This window comes from Eublepharis macularius, chromosome 5 (assembly GCF_028583425.1).
Source record: "Eublepharis macularius isolate TG4126 chromosome 5, MPM_Emac_v1.0, whole genome shotgun sequence".
Classification (NCBI taxonomy): Eukaryota; Metazoa; Chordata; class Lepidosauria; order Squamata; family Eublepharidae; genus Eublepharis; species Eublepharis macularius.
This window is the reverse complement of record NC_072794.1, coordinates 173,098,074-173,121,890: the sequence shown is the minus strand read 5'-3', so window position 1 is coordinate 173,121,890 and position 23,817 is coordinate 173,098,074. Positions and strand designations below refer to the sequence as shown.

Here is a 23,817-nt window from a genome sequence, read left to right as displayed (position 1 = left end):
GAATCTCCTGCATTGCGCAGGGGGTTGGACTAGATGACCTTGGCGGTCCCTTCCAACTCTATGATTCTATGAGGGGCCAATCTCTGCAAAGTCAAAGGAAGGGGGGCATCTGCTCCTCCCCTGACTTTAAAAAGACCCCACTTTGTGGGGTGGATAGTCAAAGATTTGCCTTCATAGTTTTCCTCTTATTGTAATTAGGGAAAAAAGAAAAATGAGAATTCTGTGACCCAGAAGGTCTTTCAATCCTTTGTTTGCTGCCAATGTACTAAGCAGGTGGGGCATTTCCAAGGGGGGAGGAGGAGGAGGAGAAGGGGAAAACTTGACCCAAAGTTCCCAGACATGTTTCCCAAGCAAGAAGGGGAAAGCAGCTGTTGTGGGGGTTGAGGGGTCGGGAGGGTTGCAGAGGAAAAAGGACAGTCAGGAAAAGGATTACACACACCCCTCCATGTCAGTTCCCGCAGGAACCAGCCTGCTTTTCTGAGATTATTTTCTAGGCTGTTTTTGTGGCTTCCCTTCCTACGGAGGTTTGGGCTGCCAAGAAGGGAGGGTTTTTTTTTCCATGCTGGACCCCCAGTTCTGGAAAGCCCTTCCTGGACTCTCAGTCAAGGTGATTTTATCTGCTTGTGCTTTTAGTAGAAGGGTCGTTCTCTTGTCTTGGTCTCTGTGGCTTTTGCTTCAGCTATCCTACATTCCTACAGCAGGATTCGAGTCCAGTGGCACCTTAGAGACCAACAAAGTTTTCAGGGACTAAGCTTTTGAGTCAAAGCTCCCTTCTTCAGGTATCTGTATTTTGAAAGCTGACGCCACTGGACTCGAATCCTGCTGTTCTACTGCAGACCAACATAGCGACCTACCTAAAACCAAATTCCCACAGACTTCATAACTCCAGGTTAAAAAGGCAGCCAGGTGGCTGCTGATGGGAAAGACTCTTCTCTGCCAGAGGATGTGGAGAGTGGCAACCAGGCCAATCAAGATTTGGTCCTTGCTTTAAAATGGCAACAGAATCCCCACGGTGGACACACACGAGGATGCCGTCACGTCTAGTTTGGCCCTCAATCCCTCACTTTTCAAAAGATCTTGGCGAGGTCAGCAAAGGCCTTCTCTGTCTGTGACTCTGGAGCGCTGCTGCTGGCCAGAGCTGATCAAAGGTCTGACTTGGGGTGCAACAGAGCTTCATGCTTCCATTTCAGTTTCTGTTTGGTGTCTTGAAGATTCAATGAATTGAAAAGGTGAGATATATTTTTTGTGAATGCATGAAACAAAATAAAATTTCCTCTGCCAAGGCTGCTGGCTTTGCACATCAGCCTATGTATGTCAAGGCTGGGAATTCTGAGCTTGGAAACGATTGTCTCATTCTACCTGATTTTGTATATGCAAAGTCTAATCTATAGACCAGCTGGCCGGCGAAGGAGCAAAGTCCAGGCAATGCCAGGGTCTTAAATCTTAGATCAAGTTTAGCAGCCTTTTGCCATGAAGCGAAATATTTCTATATATTCCTCTCATCTAATACTAATGGCATTCTTTTGCAGTTAAAAAAAAACCCTTTCCACATTGTATTCCTTATTTGTCCATTTCATGTTTTTGTAGAGCAGGGTTGTAACACTGGCCTCGCTGTTTCCTGCCAAGTGGGGATAGAAGGGGGCTGCTCGGCCCTTTTAGCAATCCTCAAGGAGCAGGATGGGGGGAAGATGTCCCCCACCCCAACACACCCACATTGTTTCCAGGCAGATTAAATGATGGTTCCAGAGGGGCAGCTGCCTTAGAGGTCCCTTCCAACCCTATGATTCTAAGTACTTCTTTACACAATGAGTGGTTAAAATGTGGAATTTGCCGCCAGAGGATGTAAAGTTGGCCACAGGCACAGACAGCTTTAAAAGGGGATTAGAGAGATGCTATCAATGGCTACTAGTCATAGTGAGTAAAGGGAACCTCCCCCCACTTAGAGGCAGTAAGCCCCTGAATAGCAGTGCCAGGAGGCCACATCAAGGGAAGGCCTCGGCCTCTGTGCCCAGTTGTTGACTCTACAGAGTGACTGGTTGGCCTCAGTGTGAGACAGGATGCTGGACTAGATGGACTCCTGGTCCGATCCAGGGGTTGGACTAGATGACCCTAGAGGTCCCTTCCACCTCTATGCTTCTATGATTCTTTTAATGTTCTTATTCCTAGCCATGGCCCTTGCTGCATTTTGGCCTGACTGCCTTTAGACATGCAACAGCGTGAGTCCCCATGTGGCAAGGCACGCTTTCCCTCTTCCAGGCTACAAATGAGGGAATCACATTTGTAAAGTTCCTTTGCATAACCAGCTCCCGGCAAGTAGAAGAATAGCACTTTAGGGAGGGAACTAAAGGAGGATTTAGAACCCCTTCCACAGAGGGGGTAAGAATTTTTAAATGCATTGGGAATTTTGTATGTGAAAGAACATCTAGCAAATGGCACCACCATCTCCCCAGCACAAAGCTCTCCTGTCTGCTTCTGCAAATGTCCACAAAGCCTGACTTAGAGTCCAGCCAGCTTTCTCTATGGGGGAATAATAAACTGGGGCACAGAGATTTGCCGTGTCTTTCTCACCTGTGCAGGCCACAGCAGCAAAGACCCAGCACTGCCCGTAGCGGACTGGCTGGCACCCGTACTTCCGCCACCGCTGCAGGATGTCCACACTTCCGCTCCAAGCCATGGGGCTCATTCCATCATCATATGGTTGCGTCCAGCGCCCAAACAGGATTCCTTGGTCATCATTGCAATTCACCTGCAGCACGAGAGATCACCAGAGATGGAATGACCTTTCACCAGGAATTGATGGGATGTTCAGAATCCTGTTGCAAAATTTCAAATTTTTCATCTCCCAGTGCTAAGATTTATATGTGAAAGACAAAGAAGTTTTAAGGAGGCTTTCCTACACAGGTAGGAGGGCTGTATTGTAAGGAAATAGTTCAGGAAGATGCTTTGGTAAAGGAATAGGAACTGTAGACTACACTATTGTATACTGTCAGTTGAGCTTAAGTATGCTCCTACTAAGTAATTTCTGCATTGTTGTTTTTGTTGGAATAAATCACTGTAGCCTAATTTGAATGGAAAGAGTGTACTTGCAGATGGAAAAGGGGCTTGATACTTAGTGTCTGTTTATCTGTTGCTGTTGAACTGGCCCCTCCCTGCTGTGAATGAACATTCCTTTCTGTGTCAGTTAAAAAGGTCTGTTGCTGTAACTGTCTCTCTGTTATGTACAAGTCATGAATAAGTTTCTCTCATAGTTTGTTGTTTGCTTTACTGTATATAGTTATTAAATGAAGTTCAATATTATCTGCTCAAATGATATTACTTCTCACTGGATTCAGCTGTTGACTCTGCTATATATAGATATGAAGAAGGTGGAATATCCTGCACCTGGTGAGTGAAGGGATATTGCCCCATAATGAGGACTGTCTGGGATATTTAAATATATCTCCCTCACAGTTTTACTTGCTTATGCTTTGTTTTAGCATTGTCTCAGCTCTGTCTCAGTTTTCTGCTTCTTTTCAGATATCGTATTGACTTGCACTGAGAAAGATGGACAATAAATAACCAAAATAAATACATAAATGCAAAATGAGAGAAATGTTGCAGTTTCTCTCCAGTCCTCCTGTAAATTATATAGGTTGCACAGTTCAGGTTTCCTGAATGCAAGACTTGCATCGCCTGGTGCAAAATGTATTTATTTATTTTTGCAGGGTGTGCATAAATTCGTGTATCAGGGGCATCTTAGATGTGAGACGCAATGAGAAACCAGCTGTTTCTTTAGGACTATGGAATGGATGGATGGGACCTTCTGTAGCCTCCTCTTTTGTTCCAAACAGAGGCAGACAGATAAGGACATTAAAGTGGCCCAGAGGCAAACCGAGCCCTTTCTCCCCAGCAGCATCAGCGGGGGCTGCTGGGATTCAATCCAGCTGTCACCACTGATCGGGTCCATGCCAAACAGCCACACCCACCCAGCGCCATCAGGGCCAGAGGTCTTGGTCCAGCTGCCTTCAGGGCTGCAACTTACTGGGAAGGGCCAGTTGGCTCCTGAGGCTTCCAACTCACCATTGCGCTCACCACCCGGCTAATGTAGACGGGGCTGTTGCGACGGGAGCAGTCCCGGTCTTGGTCCTTGAAGAATTTGGGGTTGGTGTCCAGCAGTTGCAGGCAGATGTCCAGAATTTCATCTTCAAACTAGTGCAGAAAAGAGGAGGAGGAGATGGAAGACACGGGGTGGGGAGCAGAGGTATGAGGGCCCCAGAGGAACACGGAAGGGGGGGTCGTGCCTCACCCGAGGGGGCTTCCATGAGAAAGCAGCCTCCACCTTTTTCCTGCTGAGATACTGTGAAAGGAATCTGGAGGCTCCTCCTCAGGGCAAACATTTGCAAAAGGCTCAGGGAAACTAGATAAACAACTAGATAAATAAATAAAACCCAAACCCAAATTCATTAACATTTGAAGGCTCTTGAGCGGGTGGGATCTGCTCATTACCAGCTGCTGTCCTGTCTGGTGTAGAAGAATAATGTCAGAAGAGCTTAGCTGTTTCAGAACAAAGGGCTGCAAAGAGTCTTAGTGTATAATACTTCTTACATGAGGACAGGGCCGGTGCCAGGGTTTCTGGTGCCCGAGGCTGGGGGCAGCCTCAGGTCTGTTGCTGCCCCCACGTGTGCACGCAGAGCAGGCACATGCACCCGCCCAGACTGTGTGATGACATCACTGCATGTGACATCATCACGCAACATGCCACTGCTGCATGACACAACACAGGGGAACTGAATGTTGGTGATAAAATTTGCCTCACGGTGGGGAGTGAAGGAGGGGGCGTTATAGCTGCCATTTCCCCTTGCCACCAGAGGGCTATTTCAGACTCTTTTTTAAAAAATGGGAATTTGGTACTGTGCTACAGTGCAGTGACATTATAACCATCTATTGTCACTGCCTGCTAGTTCCTCTGAATCCCCAGCTTTCAATTCAAAGAAAATAAGTTAGTTTCTAGTGCTTTCTGTTGCAAAGATACATCTTTCCCCTCATATCTTCACAGTGAAAAGGGCTAAATACTTGCTTTTAAAAAAAAGCTGGTAATTCAAAGGAACTAGTAGATTGTGGCAACTGATGGTTAGAGCATTATAATGCTATCGCAATATGTCAATTTCCGATTTTTAAAAAATGTTCAGCTGCCCATCCACACAGAGTACAAACACACTTCAACTGCAATTTTTGGGAAAGACTGCAGTAAAACGGAGGAAAATATAGAATCAGATGATAGGAGGTCAATGCCATGCAGATGCTCCAATCACCTCCACCTCCAGTCTAGACATCAAAATGGAGCAAAACCTCAGAATGGGCCCAACGAATAAGTCTTTTAAGTCTGCAGAGATTGCGCTAATTTAGTCCTGGCCGTGGAAAGTTCAGCAAGCCCAAAGGAGAAGCTTCGCACACAGCTCCCAAGCCCATTTTATCTCAGAGCTCAGGAGGGCTCTGGCAGCCTGACAGCCCAATACTTCTGGCCCGTTTGTGCAGGACAGATTAGAAAGCCATGAAGCCCCGGGAGACACCTCCTTTCTGCGGCAAGGCGGAAAGGGAAGGCACGCGGGGCTCTGCAAAACAACACAAAGCCGGTTTGTAGAGAGAATTTAGAGGAAAGACACACAGGCAAGGAGGAAGAAAAAGATGCAAACTCTTTTAGCCTGGATGAGTTTTGCCTAGCTCAGATGGGCCTGGTGTTGATTGATTGATTTACTTGCTTTCCCTTGGGACACTTTTTACTGTCCAGGGGCTCTGAGATTTATACTGCTATGACCATTCATTGATATGGTGCTTTTAATTCACAAAATATTTATTAATTCCAGCTGCCTACTGTCTTTCAGCACTCAAGGCAGTTTATTTCAGAACATTTATTGCAATAACTCTGTTCTATTAAAGCGCTCAGATTGTAGGTTCCTCTTACTAAAAAAAAAGACCTTTTTTGCTGACAATTCTCTGCAAATGACATAGAAAGTGGCTACTTTTTCGCTGGCACAGTTCGACCGACGTGCTTGGATTGCGTTAATTCCCATTTTGAGACTGGTTGAGGATTTCTGGAGGTTTTCTCTGTTGTGAGTTGGGGTGTTTTCAGCCTGTTTAAATCAGAATTATTCTCTCTTTGTCATTAAACAGCCAGTGTGAGCTTGTCATTTTTTTGGCAGCTGGTTTTACATTCTTCCTACTTTGTTTTAATTTAAATGTTTATGCACATGTTGTGATTTATGGCTGCAACAAATAAACCAAAATTGAACTCGATATCCCTGGATTAAGCACGCCACCAGAAAAATCCCATTTAATCCTATGCAATCCCATATAAGTGGGGAAACTGAGGCTGATGCAGTTTCTTGGGAAAAGCCTGCCCTCAAGTATCTCCTCTGATAGGTCTAGTGTTACCAGTCTCCAGGTGGGTCCTGGAGATTTACCAGAATTACAACTGTACTCCAAGGTGGGTAGCTGTGTTAGTCTGTCTGTAGCAGTGGAAAAGAGCAAGTGTCCAGTAGCACCTATAAGACTAACAACATTAGTGGTAGGGTAGGAGTTTTTGTGAATTACAGCTCACATCTTCAACTATAGCTCACAAAAGCTCATACCCAGGGCTTTTTTTCAGCTGGAAAGCAGTGGAACGGAGTTCCGGCACCTCTTGAAAATGGTCACATGGCTGGTGGCCCCGCCCCCTGATCTCCAGACAGAGGGGAGTTGAGATTGCCCTCTGCGCCGCTGGCATGGAGGGCAATCTAAACTCCCCTCTGTCTGGAGATCAAGCGGCAGGGCCACCAGCCATGTGACCATTTTTGACGAGGGCGATTTAAACTTTTAAAAACTCCCCCCTTGTTCCAGCTGACCCAAAGTGATGTCATTGTGTGGTCCTGAGTTCCACCACTGAGTTCCACCACCGCTTTTCCCAGAAAAAAAAGCCCTGCTCATACCCTATCACTTATTTTGTTAGTCTTAGAGGGGCTACTGGACTCTTGCTCTTTTCAACTGTACTCCAGACTACAGAGATGAGTTCCCCTGGAGAAAATGGCTGCTTTGGAGGGTGGACTCTACCGCATCATACCCCGCTGAGCAGTTCCCCCCCTCCTCAAACCCTGCCCTCCCTGGGTGCCACCCCCAAAGCTCCAGTATTTCCCAAAGGAACTATACATAGGTCTTTCTCAGTTACCAATAATCTCCTATGGATAGGGTTGTCATCTCCAGCTTGGGAAATGCCAGGAGATTTGGGGGATGGAGGAACCTGGGCAAGGCAAGGTTTGGGGAGGGGAGAGATCTCAGCTGGGTACAATGCTACAGGGTCCACCCTCCAAAGGAGCCATTTCCTCCAGGAGAACTGAGCTCCATCATCTGCAGATTAGTTGTAATTCCAGGAGATCTCCAGGACCCACCTGGAGAATCTAGAAACGAGACCCTCTACCGGTTTTCCCGTCAGATGGATATTTCTTTCTACATGCCTCTTGACCTATAGTGCCTCTGTGGCCATTTATACTGATATATTGGACGGAATTATCTTGCTCACTGATTCATGACGGGAAGCTATATGGCTGTGGACGAATAACATTTCTCTGCACTTAGGTCTTGCAACAAAGACCGTATAAATGTGTTGAAACTGCATTTAGTAATGAATGGTCATTGAATAATTACATTATATGAACTGCACAAATACTGGCAATTGATTTATAATGTATTAGTTACATGAATGTTTACATAAGATTGTGTTGAAGTGGTTGTCGTTAGGTGGTCTTGTTTGTTAACTCCTGTCAGGACCCTGCTGTATCTGTTACCCCCCTGGAGGCTGGCAACTCTACCTCTAAAGGTACTTGGCCGTGTGCCTTCATTTTCTATAGGAGATTTGCCCTTCTCCTCGGAGGCATCGAAGACTCCAGATGGCTGAATCCAGAAGGCAGAGGCCAGGCCCAGCAGCAAAGGGCACAGTCTCCCACCCCAATGCAGGAAATGGGAGATCAGGCTTGGCAAACACTTTATTATTGTTTATTATTATTAACTACATTTACAATCCACCTTTCTCACTGTCACTCAAAGTGGATTGCAAACTATAAAAAATAATTCAATCAGCCAGCAAAAGACATCATAATAATAACATTCGATTTATATACCGCCCTTCAGGACAACTTAACGTCCACTCAGAGTGGTTTACAAAGTATGTTATTATTATCACCACAACAAACAAACACCCTGTGAGGTGGGTGGGGCTGAGAGAGCTCTGAGAGAGCTGTGACTGACCCAAGGTCACCCAGCTGGCTTCAGGTGGAGGAGTAGGGAATCAAACCTGGCTCTCCAGATTAGAGTCCTGCCCTCTTAACCGCTACACTGAACTGGCTCTCGTCCAATAAACAATGTAGCAGAAAACAGCAAGAATCCAGTCACACCTATAAGACTAACAAAATGTGTGGTAGGGTATGAGCTGTCGGGAGTCACAGCTCACACCTTCAAATACCTGTGTCTCACAGAATTATGACTCACGAAAGCTCCTACCCTACCACATATTTTGTTAATCTTATAGGTGCTACTGGACTCTTGCTCTTTTCAACTGCTGCAGACAGACTAACGCAGCTACCCATCTTGATCTATCTTAATAAACAATGCAGTAGGACTAGGATTGCAGACCTCTCTTCCCCTGCTTTGCAGTTGCATGAATGAAAGATTCCTCTTCCTAGACTCCACCAGCCACTCAGAGGAACCGATTCTAAGCTCAGCTCTATATTCGTTTATGATTAGAGCGTGCAGGGCATTTCACATGGGCACTGATGAGACGAATACAACAAAACGTGGACTACAGCTGGCGCTGCGTTCTGAGTTATGTTGTATTTTTCCTGAGTCATGTCTGGATTCAACAGTTTGAAAGTACAGACCTCGGCTCCCTACTTTTCCAGATCAGGCCTCTGAGCATTTTCACATCCAGAAATGTGGCTTTTAAAAAAGTGGGAAATTTGTATTGTGGAGTGCTCTCTTTAGCCTTGAAGGGACTCCAGAGAAGATAAATCAGTGGCAATGTGTTACACTTATTTGAAATGAATATCAGCACTGGGCTTTGATTTTTTAAAAAAACTATATCTTATAGATATGCTTAAAAATGCACTGGACTCCAAATCAATACATCTTACCAATTAATAAAAAGGATCTGCTTTGCAGCCTCCCCTGTCAATTTCCTTTCTTTAAAATCTTTGTGCCGTTTAGTCTACGGAATTTCATGGGAGCACCAGTGAGGGATGCGACAAAACAGAATCTAAGTGATGCTAAATCTCCTGGGGGTCATGTCTTGATTAGAGATGGGAACGTACCGAAATACGAACCAAAATTAAGCACAAACTAGGCCGGTTCATGGTTCGCGAACCACGGTTCATGAGATCCCATTTCTGACGAACCGCCACGAACTTTAGGCTGGTTCATTTGGTTCGTTTTTTTGGTTCATCACTGCAGACAGTTTCATGTCTATCAATCGGTTTCCTAGGCAACAGAGGATGGACTTCCTGCAGACCTTCTGCTGACCCGGAGGTGAACTTCTGCTGACCTGGAAGTGATGATTTTCTGACCTGGATGTGATGTTTTTGCGAACCAGGGGCAGGTTCATGAAAGTTCGTGGTTTGTGAAATTTGACGAACTACAAATCACATGGTTTGGTTTTTTTGCGGTTCATGCCCATATCTAGTCTTGATTCCAAGGATTTATGTACACAGCTCACAGTCAATGTTTTCATATCCAGAAATGTGGCATTTTTAAAAGCAAAATTCCTCGTGCAGTTTATTTTGTGGGGTTATCTCTTTAGCAATGGAAGAATTTCGGAGTTGATAACAGATTGACAGATTGTTACAGTTTTTGGTCAGATTGAAATTACTTTCAGCAGAGAAATTTGGTTTTCAAATTACAGCCTAACCTTTTTTAACCCATATCCATGGGGAATGGGGGTTGCCAGTTAACCAAATATGAGTTACAAAAGCTTTTTCCTGGTGGCGGGAAGGCAGCAGCACTGAGCAGGGGGCAGCCATGCCTGGGACCTGGCTGGCACCCACAGCCTACTCCAGCACCACCTCCTTGGCCGGCTGCCCTTTTATCTCTGCTTTGTGTGAGCGAATTGGCTACCAAGTACATGAGTCACTTGCATGGCACCTGCCAGAGCCCCAGCCCAGCAGCGACAAAAGAACAGCAATGTTCCGTGGGCAGAGAGTGAATGACTCAAGCACCTCCCCGCCGGACCTAGACATCCTGTTAATCAACTTATCTGGTTAATCGGGTGTACAGCTTTTAATACATATTTTATAGGTATTTAATGTAGCAAGTGTACAGGTTTCATCACAACCACTATATAAACATATGCCTTTTGTCAATTTCAGCCCTTTGGAATAACTAGAAACACAGAAACATAAAGCTGGAAGGGACTCCAAGGGTCATCTAGTCCATCCCCCTGTGTCATGCAGGAATTTCACAGCTACCTTTCCCAGTGACCCCTGCTCTATGCTCAAAGGAAGACAAAAAACTCTCCAGGATCCCTGGCCAAGCTGGCCTGGAGAAAAATTCCTTCCTGACCCCAAAGTGGCAATCAGCATTACTCTGGGCAGGTAAGAAAGGGCCATGAGAGCCAAGGGATTAGCCAGGTTCATCCCTTCCTGCCCTCCCTCTCCTGATATGTGTACATTCATATTAAGACAGAGAATCATCTCAGCTGTCAGACGGCCATCTAGCCTCTTCTTAAGTACCTCCAAGGAAGGAGAGCCTACCACCTCCCGAGGAAGCCTGTTCCACTGAGGAACTGCTCTCACTGTCAGGGAGTTCTTCCTAATGTTTAGCTGGAAACTTTTTTTGCTTTAATTTTAACCTGTTGTTTCTGGTCCAACCCTCTCGGGCAACAGAGAACAAAAAGCTAAGCTGTGTGTATAATGTTTAAGACCCATTTTAAGCATTTGTTGTTGTTTTATGCTCTACTCTTTTTAAATAGTGGGTTTTAATAATTTTTATGATGCTTTATGTTTTTATTATGTTTTATTTGTAAGCCACCTCTCCACTTCGAGGGTTCCTCAAAAAATTCCCCTCAGGCTTTCTTCTACTCTGCGGTAACACGAAGGACGCCCAATCTGGGACGTTCCTTTCAGCATTTTCAAAGAGAAAGATATTTGGATTTAGCGCTGGTGTTCAAAGATGCTGAATGGAGGTTGGTAGTTTATTTTTTAATTTAGCTGCTTTTTACGCAAATCTTCAATAATTTTAACTATTTTGTTTAGTTGTTGATGTTGGTTGGCTTTAATCCTGCATTTATTTCACCCATAGGTTGTCGTTCCTTACAAGGTAAAAGGGTGGTATATAAAAATATAATAAATGAAAATGTGTCCAGGAGGGAAGTTTTGCAGGGCCTTAGCATCACTCCCTGCATGCAGGCTGTGGGGCTGTTTCCGGCTGCACCTGAAAGGACAGATTCTGGCTATTGCGCTTCTATGTGTCTCACGGATGCGTATCGCAGGGCTGGCCAATGGGCCTGCCCAAGCATGAAATGCTCCCGCCAGAAGGTCAGCCCGGGCCAAGAAGGCAACTCACCTGCCCAAAGTTCCAGGGGATGGAATAGATGAAGCTGTTCGACCCCTGGAAGACGTGGCCGTGCTGGGTCAGCACATATTCGGTCCGCTCTTCTTCGCTTTCGAGAAAGACGGAATCCACTGTGGAACAGAGAAAGCACAGCTGCAGTCGCAGCAGAAAGACGGCAGAGACCTGGAGCAACGGGATAAGTGAGATCTCCCAAGGGCGTCTAACAGATCCATTTAAAAATAAATGTATTGAAGTGAGACTGCCTTTGAGCATGTGCAGACACCCAGATCAAAAATAGCTGAAGAAGACAAAAGGCTGCTGCCCCCCAAAGACCTCCATTCTGGAACCGTTTTACAGAGTAATGGCTGGTGCTGCACAAGGGCTGAAAGACTGAGCTATGGACTCCCTGATTCAAATCTTGCCTCTGCCACAACTAGGGATGCCAATTCTGGGTTGGGAAATTCCTAGAGGTTTGGGGGTGGAGCCTGGGTAGAGCTGGCTTCCCTAGTGGGTGGGGCTGAGGCTCAGCGCATGTGCCAGCTAAAGGCAGTTGTTGCAAAAGGCTCTCCTGGGCCCTAAGGCTTGGAATAAGGTTTTGTGTGTGCACACGGCTGTCTGCACAGCTGCCTGCACTGGTAATCTCTTTACACACGAACACGAACACGAACACGAACACGAACATGAACACGAACACGAACACGAACACACCAACACATGAACGTTTGTTGTTCTCTTTTGGGAGGCAGGAGTTGGACACGCTTCTCCTTTGGAGAGCAGCAACTTGTATTTAAAGGGGGGAGGAATAAAAAGGACCTATGAAATGGTGGGACGATGCCCTGGGGGCAAGAACAGCTTCTGAAGACTGGGACTGGAGTCTGCTGAAAGGGTTTTGGCATATAGCTAATTGAATCTACTGCAGTTGCTTTTTCATGGGAATTTTTTTTTAAATAACTACTCAGGCCTTTGGAATTTACATTTAAACAAGCAAGATGACTATTAAGGAGACTGAAGTGATTGGGATCTTCTTTTGACACCCTATAAAGAGTGGGCAGCATGGCTGGAAAGGGTCAAAAAGAGCTTCCCAGAAATTTTCTGGAGAGGCTGTTAAACACACACACACACACACACACCTGGGCACCAAGGATTGAAGAGTAAGACGAATTCCCCCAGCCTGAAGCTAGAGCCCTGGTAGCCCGTGGAGGCCTCCATGGTGAGGCTGTAGCGGCCGATCCGGGCGTCTGGAGGGGAGCAGATGGACACGGACAAGGTGGCTCCATCCTGGCTCTCCACTGCTGAGCTCCAGGCTTCGGCTTCCAAGGAACTGGAGAGAGGAAAATGGCTCTTGGTCCCAGATCCTTCGTCGGGGCAAGGCCCTGTGGGAAGAAGCAGGCAGGTTAATGCCCTCTCTGCGCCTGAAGTCCAGCCAAAGACACCCCTGGCCCCCCAGTGCCTGCAGAAAAGCAGATGTTTCCCCCAGTCCAAAGCCTGCTAACAAAGGGAGCTTTGGGCAGCCTTTAGTTGAATGCTGGCCAGTTGCAAAAGGTGCAAAGAGGAGTCGACACACTTTCAAGGGACTGGAGAAGATAAGCCATGGAACAATGTGACCCTTACATGGAGGGTGAAAAGCACTTTCCCTGCTGTCTGTCTCCAGCACATTGAGCTGGGAGGGGGGCACGGGGGAAAGGCAGGGGGACGGATGGCTCTGGCTGTTCAGTCCAGAGTTTAGCTAAAAGCTCCCCCACCCCACCCCGTCCACCCAGATGGCTCTCTGATTGCAGTCCTACGGAGCAGTTCTCTAGACTGGTGTATGCCAAGACGGGGCTGAGCAAAGAGGGCTCCGTGGACTGCAATGTGTTTAGGAGCATCCCAGAAAGCCCCAGATGCTCTGGAAGCCTCCGCAGAAAGGACCACTGGACCTGCCACACTGTGCAAGGTGCTGGGTATGACTTTCAGAGGATGCGCAACATCTGTACGCATCCAAGAACACCCTCTGCAACATTGCCAGGAGCTGGCGGGATGTCCCCGGGCAAGCCCACAAGGCAGAGTCATTGACTGTTGAGTCAGCAGACTGGGAGAGGCTGGTTTATTTAGATAATTTCTGTGCCACCTCTTCAGAGAACCTGCTCCAATCCAGATTGCTTCCACATGGCAGTTTTTCTCCACCTTTACCTCTCCCGCAAACTGCAGCAGCTTTTCCTTGTTCCTACCTGACAATCTCCACCTCCTGGGAGTTCTTGCATTCTTTCCCTCCAAAACCTGTGATACTCCAAGCAGGCTTGGTCACTGTTTGTCTGCCATCATCCCCGCCCCCCCCGCCCCCGCTCCAGTTGGCAGTGAGCTATTTGTCATCTTGTTTTAAACATCAGAAATTGGTATATTGCTACAACTGCCTTGGAAAGGTGGCATCTACATTTTCTAAATAAGCAAACAGTGTCCTTGAAGCAATATACCTAACTGCTGTTTTTTTTTAAAAGCTATCTAAAAGCACTCCACCAGCCAGAGGGCAGGGGAGTCAATTTCACCTCTCTACCGGAGGGTAGTTTAAGAAGACAGAGCCGGCAGAGATCGCTCCTAGGAGGGTTTGTTAATTTCATCTTCTGAAATTGACGGAGCCTTCAGGGAGGTGAAGATGAAATTAACAATCCCTCTGAGTAGCAATCTCCACCAGCTCTGTCTTTTTAAACTACCCTCCAGTGAAGAGGTGAAATTGATACAGCCTTTGGCTCTGTCTTTATAAACTATGCTTCCCTGCTAACATTGGGTCCCCTACACTTGAGCGTCCCAGTGTAAGATGTCTTGTGTAGAGAGACCCGTGGTATGGACAACAGGATGCCACGGGGAGCCACCCCCTGTGGTCCCTCCATTGCCATTGCAAATGCAAGAGTACAACGTGGAATCATCCCTCTATGAAAGCAAGCAGCTTGCTTCCCTGGAGAACTAGATCAAATAAGGCCTGCCTGGAGAAACTCCTAATTGATGAAAATCTAACTATCTCCAGGCAAATAGCCAAATTCTGTCTCTATTTGGTTAAATTCCATAACAAAAAGAATAGCCATACATAGTCTCCTGGTCTTTTTACGATTTTAACTATTTTAATATCAATGTTTTAAATATTAGAATTCCTGTGGTTCCCAGAGAACTATATGCATTTTAAGATAAGATTTTAAATGCTAAATGTATTTTTTAAATTTTTTTTTACATTTTTACGCTGGATTTAATTATTTTATTGATTGATAAGGATGTATTGTCATTGTTATGGTCTCTGACCGCAAATATATTCATTCAGATTAAATTCTCTGATCTTTTATCTCCTTGTAAAAGGTAAGTGGCAATTCCGTATATGAAAAATATATCAGTGAAGGCAAATTTAGTTTGGAAGAACTGGACCGAATTATATTGTTATTTCAAAGCGATGTCTTTTCAACTACAGATTATAATCTTTTTTTCCCCCTGTGTTGTCCAGTCTGTTGGAGCCACCTTCCCTTAGCAACAGGAGTGAACTGGAAGAGTCCAGCACTTTGGTGGATTGGAAGAGAGGCTGAACTGGGCTGACTGCAAACTTGGGCAAGCAAGATCGGTTGTTTAGTTGCATTCAGGGAGGCCGAAAGTTGCATGTTTCTGTCCACTGTTAGTAAGAACCTACAGCTGCAATCCTAACCCATTCTTGCTAGGGAGTAAATCCCATGGGACTCAGCTGGATTTACTTCACTGCAATGCAAATAATATCTTTGAGCTAAAGAAGTTCAGTGTGAATTAATTTGTCTTGCATGTTTTATTCCTAATAGAACGATATGGGCAAGGGTTTTATATGCTTTGCATCATTCGCCACAGACAGCTAAGGAAAAGAAATTCTCTGTTTTCACGTCTATTGCTGGAGACAGCCCTTTGGCCCCAGAAAGGGTGAAAATGGTATGATAAGAGTGCCTTCCCAAGCAGAGTAATACCCTTTGTATAGTGAAGTCAGTGGATTTAGAAAGGGGAAACTCTGATGGCGCTATGGAGGTATCGTGGCTGTGCAGAACATGCTGTACCTACTATAATCTTGCTGCCGGTTTTTGTAGCACTTCAAAGCCTGAAGAATCTGTTTGACCAAAGAGGACAGTTGAGTGTGTACCCCACAGGCCAACAATGCCACTACTGGACCCCACCCCCCCCTGGCAACTCTTTGGAAAACTATTCTCTGCCTTCATCCAGTTCCAGTAATTTACTTACTTTACTTACATGCTTCCCAAGTCGTTCATGCAAAACAGTTAAATTTCTGGGAAAGGAACCAGTCTAAAAACCAGGTCTGAAACTAAAATCTAACATCTATCCTGCCAAAACAGCAGAACGGATGGGACCATCCCCCCCCCCTAATTCAGTGGCCAACGCAGTGCCTTGATGGGCAGCCGTGACCTCCCAAGGCACTGCTCTGCAGGAGGGCTGGAGGGCAGGCGGCTTGCCTCCCTCCCTGAGATCCTGCAGCTCACAGCCCCAGAGTGTTTATTTCAAGTGAGCAGCTGCTCGAAGGAGATTGATGGGATGCTATGAGGAGAGAACTCTCTCCACTTGTGACCGATGAGGCTTCGTGATCTGCCTTTCTCAGAGGCTGGTCGGGACTTCCTGGTGTGCCGTGTTCGAAGCTGCTTGCCGCAGGATTAGCCAAGGAGGGGCCGGTTTGCCCAAAGCTCTGTGCCTCACCTCTGTACTTGCCTGGTGGTTTCTCACTGGAGTGACTGGCATCCAGCAGGCTGCAACCACAGGCCCAATATGGCACCAGGTAGGCAGTTTGCCATCCTCTTGCAAACACAACCCCGCCCTGGGCACAGTAAAGCCTTTCGAGGGCTCGGACAGACTGCTGGTCTTTCGATATCTGCTGAGCACAGAAAGTACCAGTTGACCCCAATGTACTCTACCTTTGGGGTGACATGGCAGACCACTTTGGCTCCGTCTCAGACCCATCTCCGAATTTGGGCCTGAGACGGGCTTCCCATGTCCCCTCGGGTGGCGGGGGATCCCCTGACCCCGGTGGGCGCTTCCCGCCTCCATTCATTTGGGCAGCAGAAGGAAAAGAGGGAGAAAATTGGGGGTGGCAGGTGGCATCCCAACATGCTGTCTCTCCCAATAACAACAACAACAACAACAACAACAACAACAACAACAACAACAACAACAACAACAAATATTCGATTTATATACCGCCCTTCAGGACAACTTAATGCCCACTCAGAGCGGTTTACAAAGTGTGTTATTATTATCCCCACAACAAAACACCCTGTGAGGTGGGTGGGGCTGAGAGAGCTCTGAGAGAGCTGTGACTGGCCCAAGGTCACCCAGCTGGCTTCAAGTGGAGGAGTGGGGAATCAAACCTGGCTCTCCAGATTAGAGTCCTGCTGCTCTTAACCATGACACCAAACTGGCTCTTAATAACCCTAGCTGGGCCCCATAGCCGGGCAGCAATGTGCACAGGTGTTCTCTTTGGGTTTCAGAGTGCTTCAACATGGGGATGGTTTATGCAGCTTGGCAGACCATACAGGAGGTCCCAGGTTCAATTCTGATATCACCAGGATATGAGGTAGGAGATGATGTGGAAGACCTCGCACCTGAGACCCAGGGAAGCGGCTGCCAGTCAAAGCTTGGTAGCCCCAGAGTCTGACTCAAGAGACGGAAAAATCTGCACATGTCGATTTGCAGACCAGGAGGTGCCACTCCACTCCACTCCTATAAAAGAGAAGCTCAGCCTTCGTAGGAAGCTTCTTGAGTTCAGCTGCTGCAGATGGTGTGACCTGAGCCACTCAAAGCAGAACCACGGGGAAATCCTGCTAGCCACGTGGATGGTCCCCATACCAAGGCACCAGGAACACACAGTGCTCTTCCAGGGCCGAATCCACACTACCTCATATTCGCGCCATTTTTTCACTGCCGCAGCGCTATACTCACAACTGTTCACACCCGCTGCGTCCAATGCCATCAATCTATGGCATCGCTCCAGTTCATGGCGCTTCTTTTGCAGGTTTTTTGGGGGGCTCGAATGAGATTGCCCTCTATCGGATTTCCAGCCAATGTTGTTCAAGCCCCACCTCCCTCTGTATTCCGTGTCCAAAGCCAGCTTCAAGCTTGCCGGTGGCCCTGTACTCTCCCAGTGGATTTGCCTGAGGGTTGCCAGCTATTGTCTGTGACTTTGCCCAAAGGATATTTAGTTCATCTGTGGCTAGAGATGCCACATCACCACAATTTGAGCACCATAATTTTGTTTCGTATTTCAGGAGCTTTGGGAAATAAAAAACGTTGATGCGGACAGACTGATTGCGGTGCATGACCTGTGCAAACACAGACAATACTCTTCCATCTTCGGGGGGGGGGAGTTTAACACTTTGGGGGTTTTCTGCAACCGGAGGGTTTGTAGAAAGATTCCCTCCCCCCGCCCCATGGCCCCAATCTGGTGATTTAAGTATCTGCAGATGGGACCATGTTGAGAGTTAGACATATTAATTGTACGTGGCAGAAGTCTGCTGTTGCAAAGAAAGCTCATCAGGTGTGAACAGTTGTTGGCTTCCTTCAGGTCGAAAGGGCTCTGGTTGATAGAAAAGAACTTCTGGATGCAACCAAGACGGAGCTGCTTTTCATAGGGATGGAAAAATGTAACATTCTTCAATTTTGAAGAGCAAGATTCAGGTCCAGTAGCACCTTAAAGGCCAACTAGATTCCCAGGGTATGAGCTTTTAAAAGTCTGAGCTCCATCTTGCTCTTCTACTACAAACCAGCCCATCTACATGGCCTGCCCTCATCCGAACACAGCTGCCCACCTGAACCTACGCTGCTGCTTTGTGTACCTCTTGCATTCCCAAAAGAAAACTGGTTGGGCTGGATACCCAGGGGCTGTGCATCAGAAGTCTGTTCTTCACCTCCAGCACAGTCTGCCACAAATGTTATCCCTCCCTTCTTCCAAAGAGCTCAGGCGGCATACGTGGTTTTCTTTCTTGCATTTTGTTCTCACAATAACCCCGAGAGGTAGGTTAAGCTGAGAGAGTGTGACTGGCCCAAGGCACTTAGAGGTAATGGCAGGTTTTGAACTCGGACCTCCCAGACACATTAAACATTATACCATATTGATGTTCTTGGCATTGAATAATGCAAACAAAGTGGTGCGGCTAGACAAGCACAGTTTTTCTGGAGTTGCAATAAACTGTTTAATGACTTCTGCTTTCTGAACCTCTAAAAGGCCTGGACTGTCTGTAATCGATGAGGTTCAAAGGAGGCCAACCCTGACACCCACCCCACCACGCATAGTGGAAAATCCCCACTGGCCAGAGGCTCCGATGCTCATCGCTTGGCATACGTGGGCAGACCCGCTGCAGGCCAGACAACGTTCTCCTTTCACTTTACCGCAGGCTGGGCTGTCTTTGCCAGGCAGAGAGAGGCGTTGCAGAAGTCCGGCTTCCAAAGATGCTGCCTCTCCAGACACCGTCCCCCCACTCCCAGCAAAGACAAACTGGCCAACCAGGGAGAAATGCACAGTCACAATTTGTGCTGGCCCTCCCCACCCATCCGGCCACAATAACTGGTATCTTTCATTGAACAGGGCATTCCGTGGGCCACCAGACACTGCCTTCACACACCGAGCTCTGCATGCTTGGCTAGTCCCCGGGCACGTCAACTTGCCAACAGCCTGGAAAAAAATGACCGGGGCCTTTAACAGAGGCTTCAGCGTATTCCAATCCCTTTATTCCGTGCTTACAGACCAACAGGTCAGGATCAGCTAGAAGCTTTGTAGCTACTTCTTGTTTCGAAACACATCCCCACTTCTGAATGTATACCGAGATCAGTTTCTCTCTGGCAAGTACATGCTTCTTAAGGCTTCATCATAGAAACACAGGGTTGGAAGGGACCTCCAGGGTCATCTAGACCAACCCCCTGCACAATGCAGGAAATTCACAACTACCTCCCCACTAGGGTTGCCAGCTCCAAGTTGGGAAATTCCTGGAGATCTAGGGGGTGAAACCTGGAGAAACCTGGAGAATGTGGGGTTTGGGGAGGGAAAAGACCTTGGCATGGCATAATTCCATAGAGTCCACCCCCCAAAGTAGCCATTTTCTCCAGCTGAACTGATCTCTGTGGCCTGGAGATCAGTTGTAATTCCAGGAGATCTCCAGCCACCACCTGGAGGCTGGCAACCCAACCCCCCCCCCCCCCCGCACGCACAGTGACCTCTGCTCCATGCCCAGAAGATGGCAAAACATCTCCAGGATCCCTAGCCAAACTGGCCTGGAGAAAATTGCTTTCTAACCCCAGAGTGGCAATTGGCCTTACCCTGGGCATGTAAGAAGGGGCCATGAGAACTAAGCACTGATGCAACCCTTCCTGCCCTCCCTCTCAGGATCTGCCCAGGTTCACAGAATCAGCATTGCTGGCAGATGGCCATCTAGCCTCTGCTTTAAAACCTCCAAAGAAGGAGAGCCCACCACCTCCCGAGGAAGCCTATTCCACTGAGGGACCGCTCTGACTGTCAGGAAGTTCTTCCTAATGTTTAGCCCAAAACTCTTTTTATTTAATTTCAGCCCGTTGGTTCTGGTCCGACCTTCTGGGGCAACAGAAAACAATTCCAAGTTCATGTGTGGTAAGGGGCAGCGGAAGCTCTTCACGGCATGCAAGTCAGTAAGTCTGCCCCATAAATAACTTTCCCACGGAGCCTCTATTAAAGGGATGGGACGCTTTTTCTCCAAGCAGTTGCCAACCCTCGGAGGAGTCAGAGCTTGTGACCAAAAATACACATGAGCTAACAAGGATAACAGAGTCCGTCCCTCCTCTCTCAGTGAGGCCTTGGGTGGGAGGGAATCTGTGCTGTCATTATGCTTGTGCTCGCAGAGCAACAGTGCGCCACTGCCCCTAATTACTCACACCGCACACACCCCTCCCGGGATCAGAAATAGGAATAACTTTTTTCCTCCTCCTTGTTCCCAAACAAGGTTGAAAAGGGCTTCTCTTCCTCACTCAGACAGCTGCCAATTCAGTGCTGCAAAGAATTCCAGGGTGGAGGACTGGGGGCCTTTCTTTCTTCCGTGGCCACAGGAGCTGTTTGTCTTGCACTGCCCACAGCGTGCACCCGCCACAGGTTGTCCCCTCCCCAGTTGCTTATAAATAAAGCGTGGTCTTTGTCCCCAGGGCAGGCATGTGGGCATGACACGAGGCCTGCCTGCAGGTCTGTCCTCCTCCAGACTTCCTGGAACCTGCGGTTTGCAGTCTGCAGGAGACAGCAGCCCCTTCATCTGGGGGGTAAATTGAGAGTCACACTGTTTGCTCAAGTTGTGTGGAGGAGGCAGGTGGCTTTAAAGCTGGGAGCTGCTGCAGAATCCAGGGGAATCAGTTTCTTAGACAGAGGCCCAAATGTGCTAAAGCCACACAGTTTCTACCAAGTAGGGCACACTTGACTTGGAAGGATACACTGCACAGGCCCTCAAAACAAGTACAACCTGAAACGCTTTCCAGTAAACCTGCAAATGATGCTCTACCCTCTGACTAACCCATTTTCAGGAGCTACTTCACTCCACTGCTGTGTGGAGGGGGTGGCATTTGTCTATCCCATCCTGAAAAATCTGGACATGTCGATTTATAGTCCAGGAGATACAGTTAGAACCATTCACAAGAGCAGGACTCAACTCCTATAAAAGAAAGGCTCAGCCTTCGTACGAAGCTCAGATTAGAAAACACCAAGAGGAAAGCACTCTGCACATACCCAGGAGTCCCCTTGTTTATCATCACTGCAAATGTTTTACTGATTCCTGCCTCACATTATGCCCTGTCCTGTATAAGACCATGAAGAGCCTTGTAATGCTTGCAATACATTGCTGTTACATTACCATGTATGGATGTGAAAGTTGGACAGTGAAGAAGCCTGACAGGAAGAAAAATGATTCATTTGAAATGTGGTGCTGGAGGAGATTTCTGCAGATACCATGGACAGTAAGTAGGTACTAGATCAAATCAAGCCTGAATTCTTCCCAGAAGCCAAAATGACAAAACTGAGGCTATTGTACCTTGGTCACATCATGAGAAGACAAGAGTCAATAATGCTAGGAAAAGTCAATAATGCTAGGAAAAGTGGAAGGCTGTAGGAAAAGAGGAAGACCTAAAATGAGATGGCTGGACTCAATCAAAGGAGCCACGCCCTCCAGTTTGCAGGATCTGAGCAAGTCTGTTAATGATAGGACATTTTGGAGATCCTTCATTCATAGGGTCGCCATAGGTCGGAGGCAACTTGATGGCACATAACACACACTATCATAGAAATTATACCTATGGACATGAGGTTTTATTGGCCATTTATGTTCTACAGCCTCTGCACGTATGGTAAACTGCTAGATTTCAAGAACCATAAAGAATGTTATCATCGCTGCCAGCAGGATGGTTGGTTTATTTATTGAGGAGCTCTCTGTGCCCTTTTCCATTTAAAAATCACAGGGACCAGCTACCCAGCCCATCTGGAAAGGGGAACATGTCAAGCAGTGCCAGGCGATCCGAGGGCAGCTTAGACAGTAGCTGAGCAATGAAATGTTTGGACACTGGGACACGAAACGTTGTGCTCTAAGCTCATGCACCAGAAGTCTGGACTTTGCAGCGCTTTCGGATGTTCTAGTTTCTATCTCTGGCAAGATATTGGTGCAGAGACAGAACTCGAGGCCTGGCACAATGCCAAGGTCAGGACGGGTCCAGAGGGCTCATTCTTTGAAAGGCAGCCTGTTTCCCTAAGAACTATGGGTGGAAAAGGCACACCGGGGGACTTCCTGCCTTTGTCCCCCCTTTTGCTTTGCTGCTCGCTGCCTGATGCATAGAGATAAAAGGACAGCCAAGATTTCGGAATTCCTCCCCCCTTTTCCAAAAGAAACTGCAGTGACTCAGTTGTGGGATATTGAATGGGGAGAACATCAGTCGGTGGACTGATACAATTGAAACATGAACCACAGTTTAAGAGCATGATTTTTTCTTTTCCAAATCTAGATTTTAATGTGTTGTTGTTGTCGTCGCTGTCATTGTTGTTGTTGCTGCTGGGACATGTTGTGCACTTGAGGTGCGAGAGCCTGGTGATGGGGCGAGATACTGAGTAAAAATTAAGAAGGCGGAAATCTTTTTGCCAGCTGCAGAGATCATTGGGTCACTTTTAGCAAATGTTATATCTGCTCTGGAAGCCCTGGAATTCTCACCTCTCCAACGTCCCCCACCAGCAACATCTTTGGGACCATCTAGCTCTTCAGCCAGGCCCAATGGGGGAGAGGGGCTCCTGGCCAGGCTCGCAGTTGGGTGGTCCTCTGGGGAAGTCAATGACAGCTCGGCCACGTGGGAACGAGGCAGGAGGGAGAGGCGGCACGGTGCCCGGGGAGGGAGTGCAGAGACTATGGCCCCCCGATTCCATGTGCAGTATTGCCACCCTTCTGATATCCTCGGAAGGTCCACAGAGTTGAGGCTCAGTGCCCAGAGGGCGCCAGGCTCTGTCTCTGGCGTCTCTAGGAATGTTTGCTCTTTTTTTTCAGCATGTTTTTTTCCAACTATCACGGCTTGACAAATTCAGTTACCAGCTCTGGAGGCTGTTGCCTGGATTCCTGGAGACTTCCGTCTACTATTTTGGTGGATTCCAACCCAAACACATTCCAGTTCAACAGATGGGCAAAGGCAGCTTGCATTGGCACAGTCGGGTCCTCAGAATTACACTTCTTTGCGGGGGGGGGGTTGATGGTGTCGCTTTGGAGTGGGGGGCAGTCACAGAACTGCATTTTTGCTATTGTGGCAAGCAGGGCTTTTTTTCTGGGAAAAGAGGTGGTGGAACTCAGTGGGTTGCCCTTGGAGAATATGGTCACATGGGTGGTGGCCCCGCCCCCTGATCTCCAGACAGAGGGGCGTTTAGATTGCCCTCCATGCCGCTCAGCGGCACGGAGGGCAATCTAAGCTCCCCTCTGTCTGGAGATCAGGGGGCGGGGCCACCACCCATGTGACCATTTTCAAGAGGTTCCGGAACTCCATTCCACCGCGTTCCAGCTGAAAAAAAGCCCTGGTGGCAAGGACTGCTAGCTGGCCCAAAGCGGAGTGTCTTGGGCTCACCGGATTATCGTTTCTACCTCTCCCTCCTCCATACCTGCTGACTTTGGGAAAAGAGAGTCAGCCCTCAGGAATTTCCCAGCAATGCGTTCAAGACCCACGTAGGCTCAGGGACTTGGGAGGTGATGTGAAAACAAACCAGGCCTTGTGGAGGAAGCAGATATCTCTGCAGCCGTCGGGACTGGGGGGTGACGGAAAGAGGTC

At 47.6% G+C, this 23,817-nt stretch overlaps 1 protein-coding gene across 1 annotated transcript in view; it reads right to left on the bottom strand.

The window, feature by feature from the left end:
• TGM2 (transglutaminase 2) overlaps positions 1–23,817 on the bottom strand; it is a 54,054-nt gene that overhangs the window by 18,634 nt on the left and 11,603 nt on the right. Inside the window, exons 3-6 of the mRNA XM_054980003.1 lie at positions 12,678–12,920; positions 11,560–11,678; positions 4,060–4,188; positions 2,569–2,746 (exon numbers count right to left, since the gene is read on the bottom strand). Of these exons, the coding sequence (XP_054835978.1) occupies positions 2,569–2,746; positions 4,060–4,188; positions 11,560–11,678; positions 12,678–12,920 (669 nt within the window). The remainder of the gene's footprint in view (positions 1–2,568; positions 2,747–4,059; positions 4,189–11,559; positions 11,679–12,677; positions 12,921–23,817) is intronic.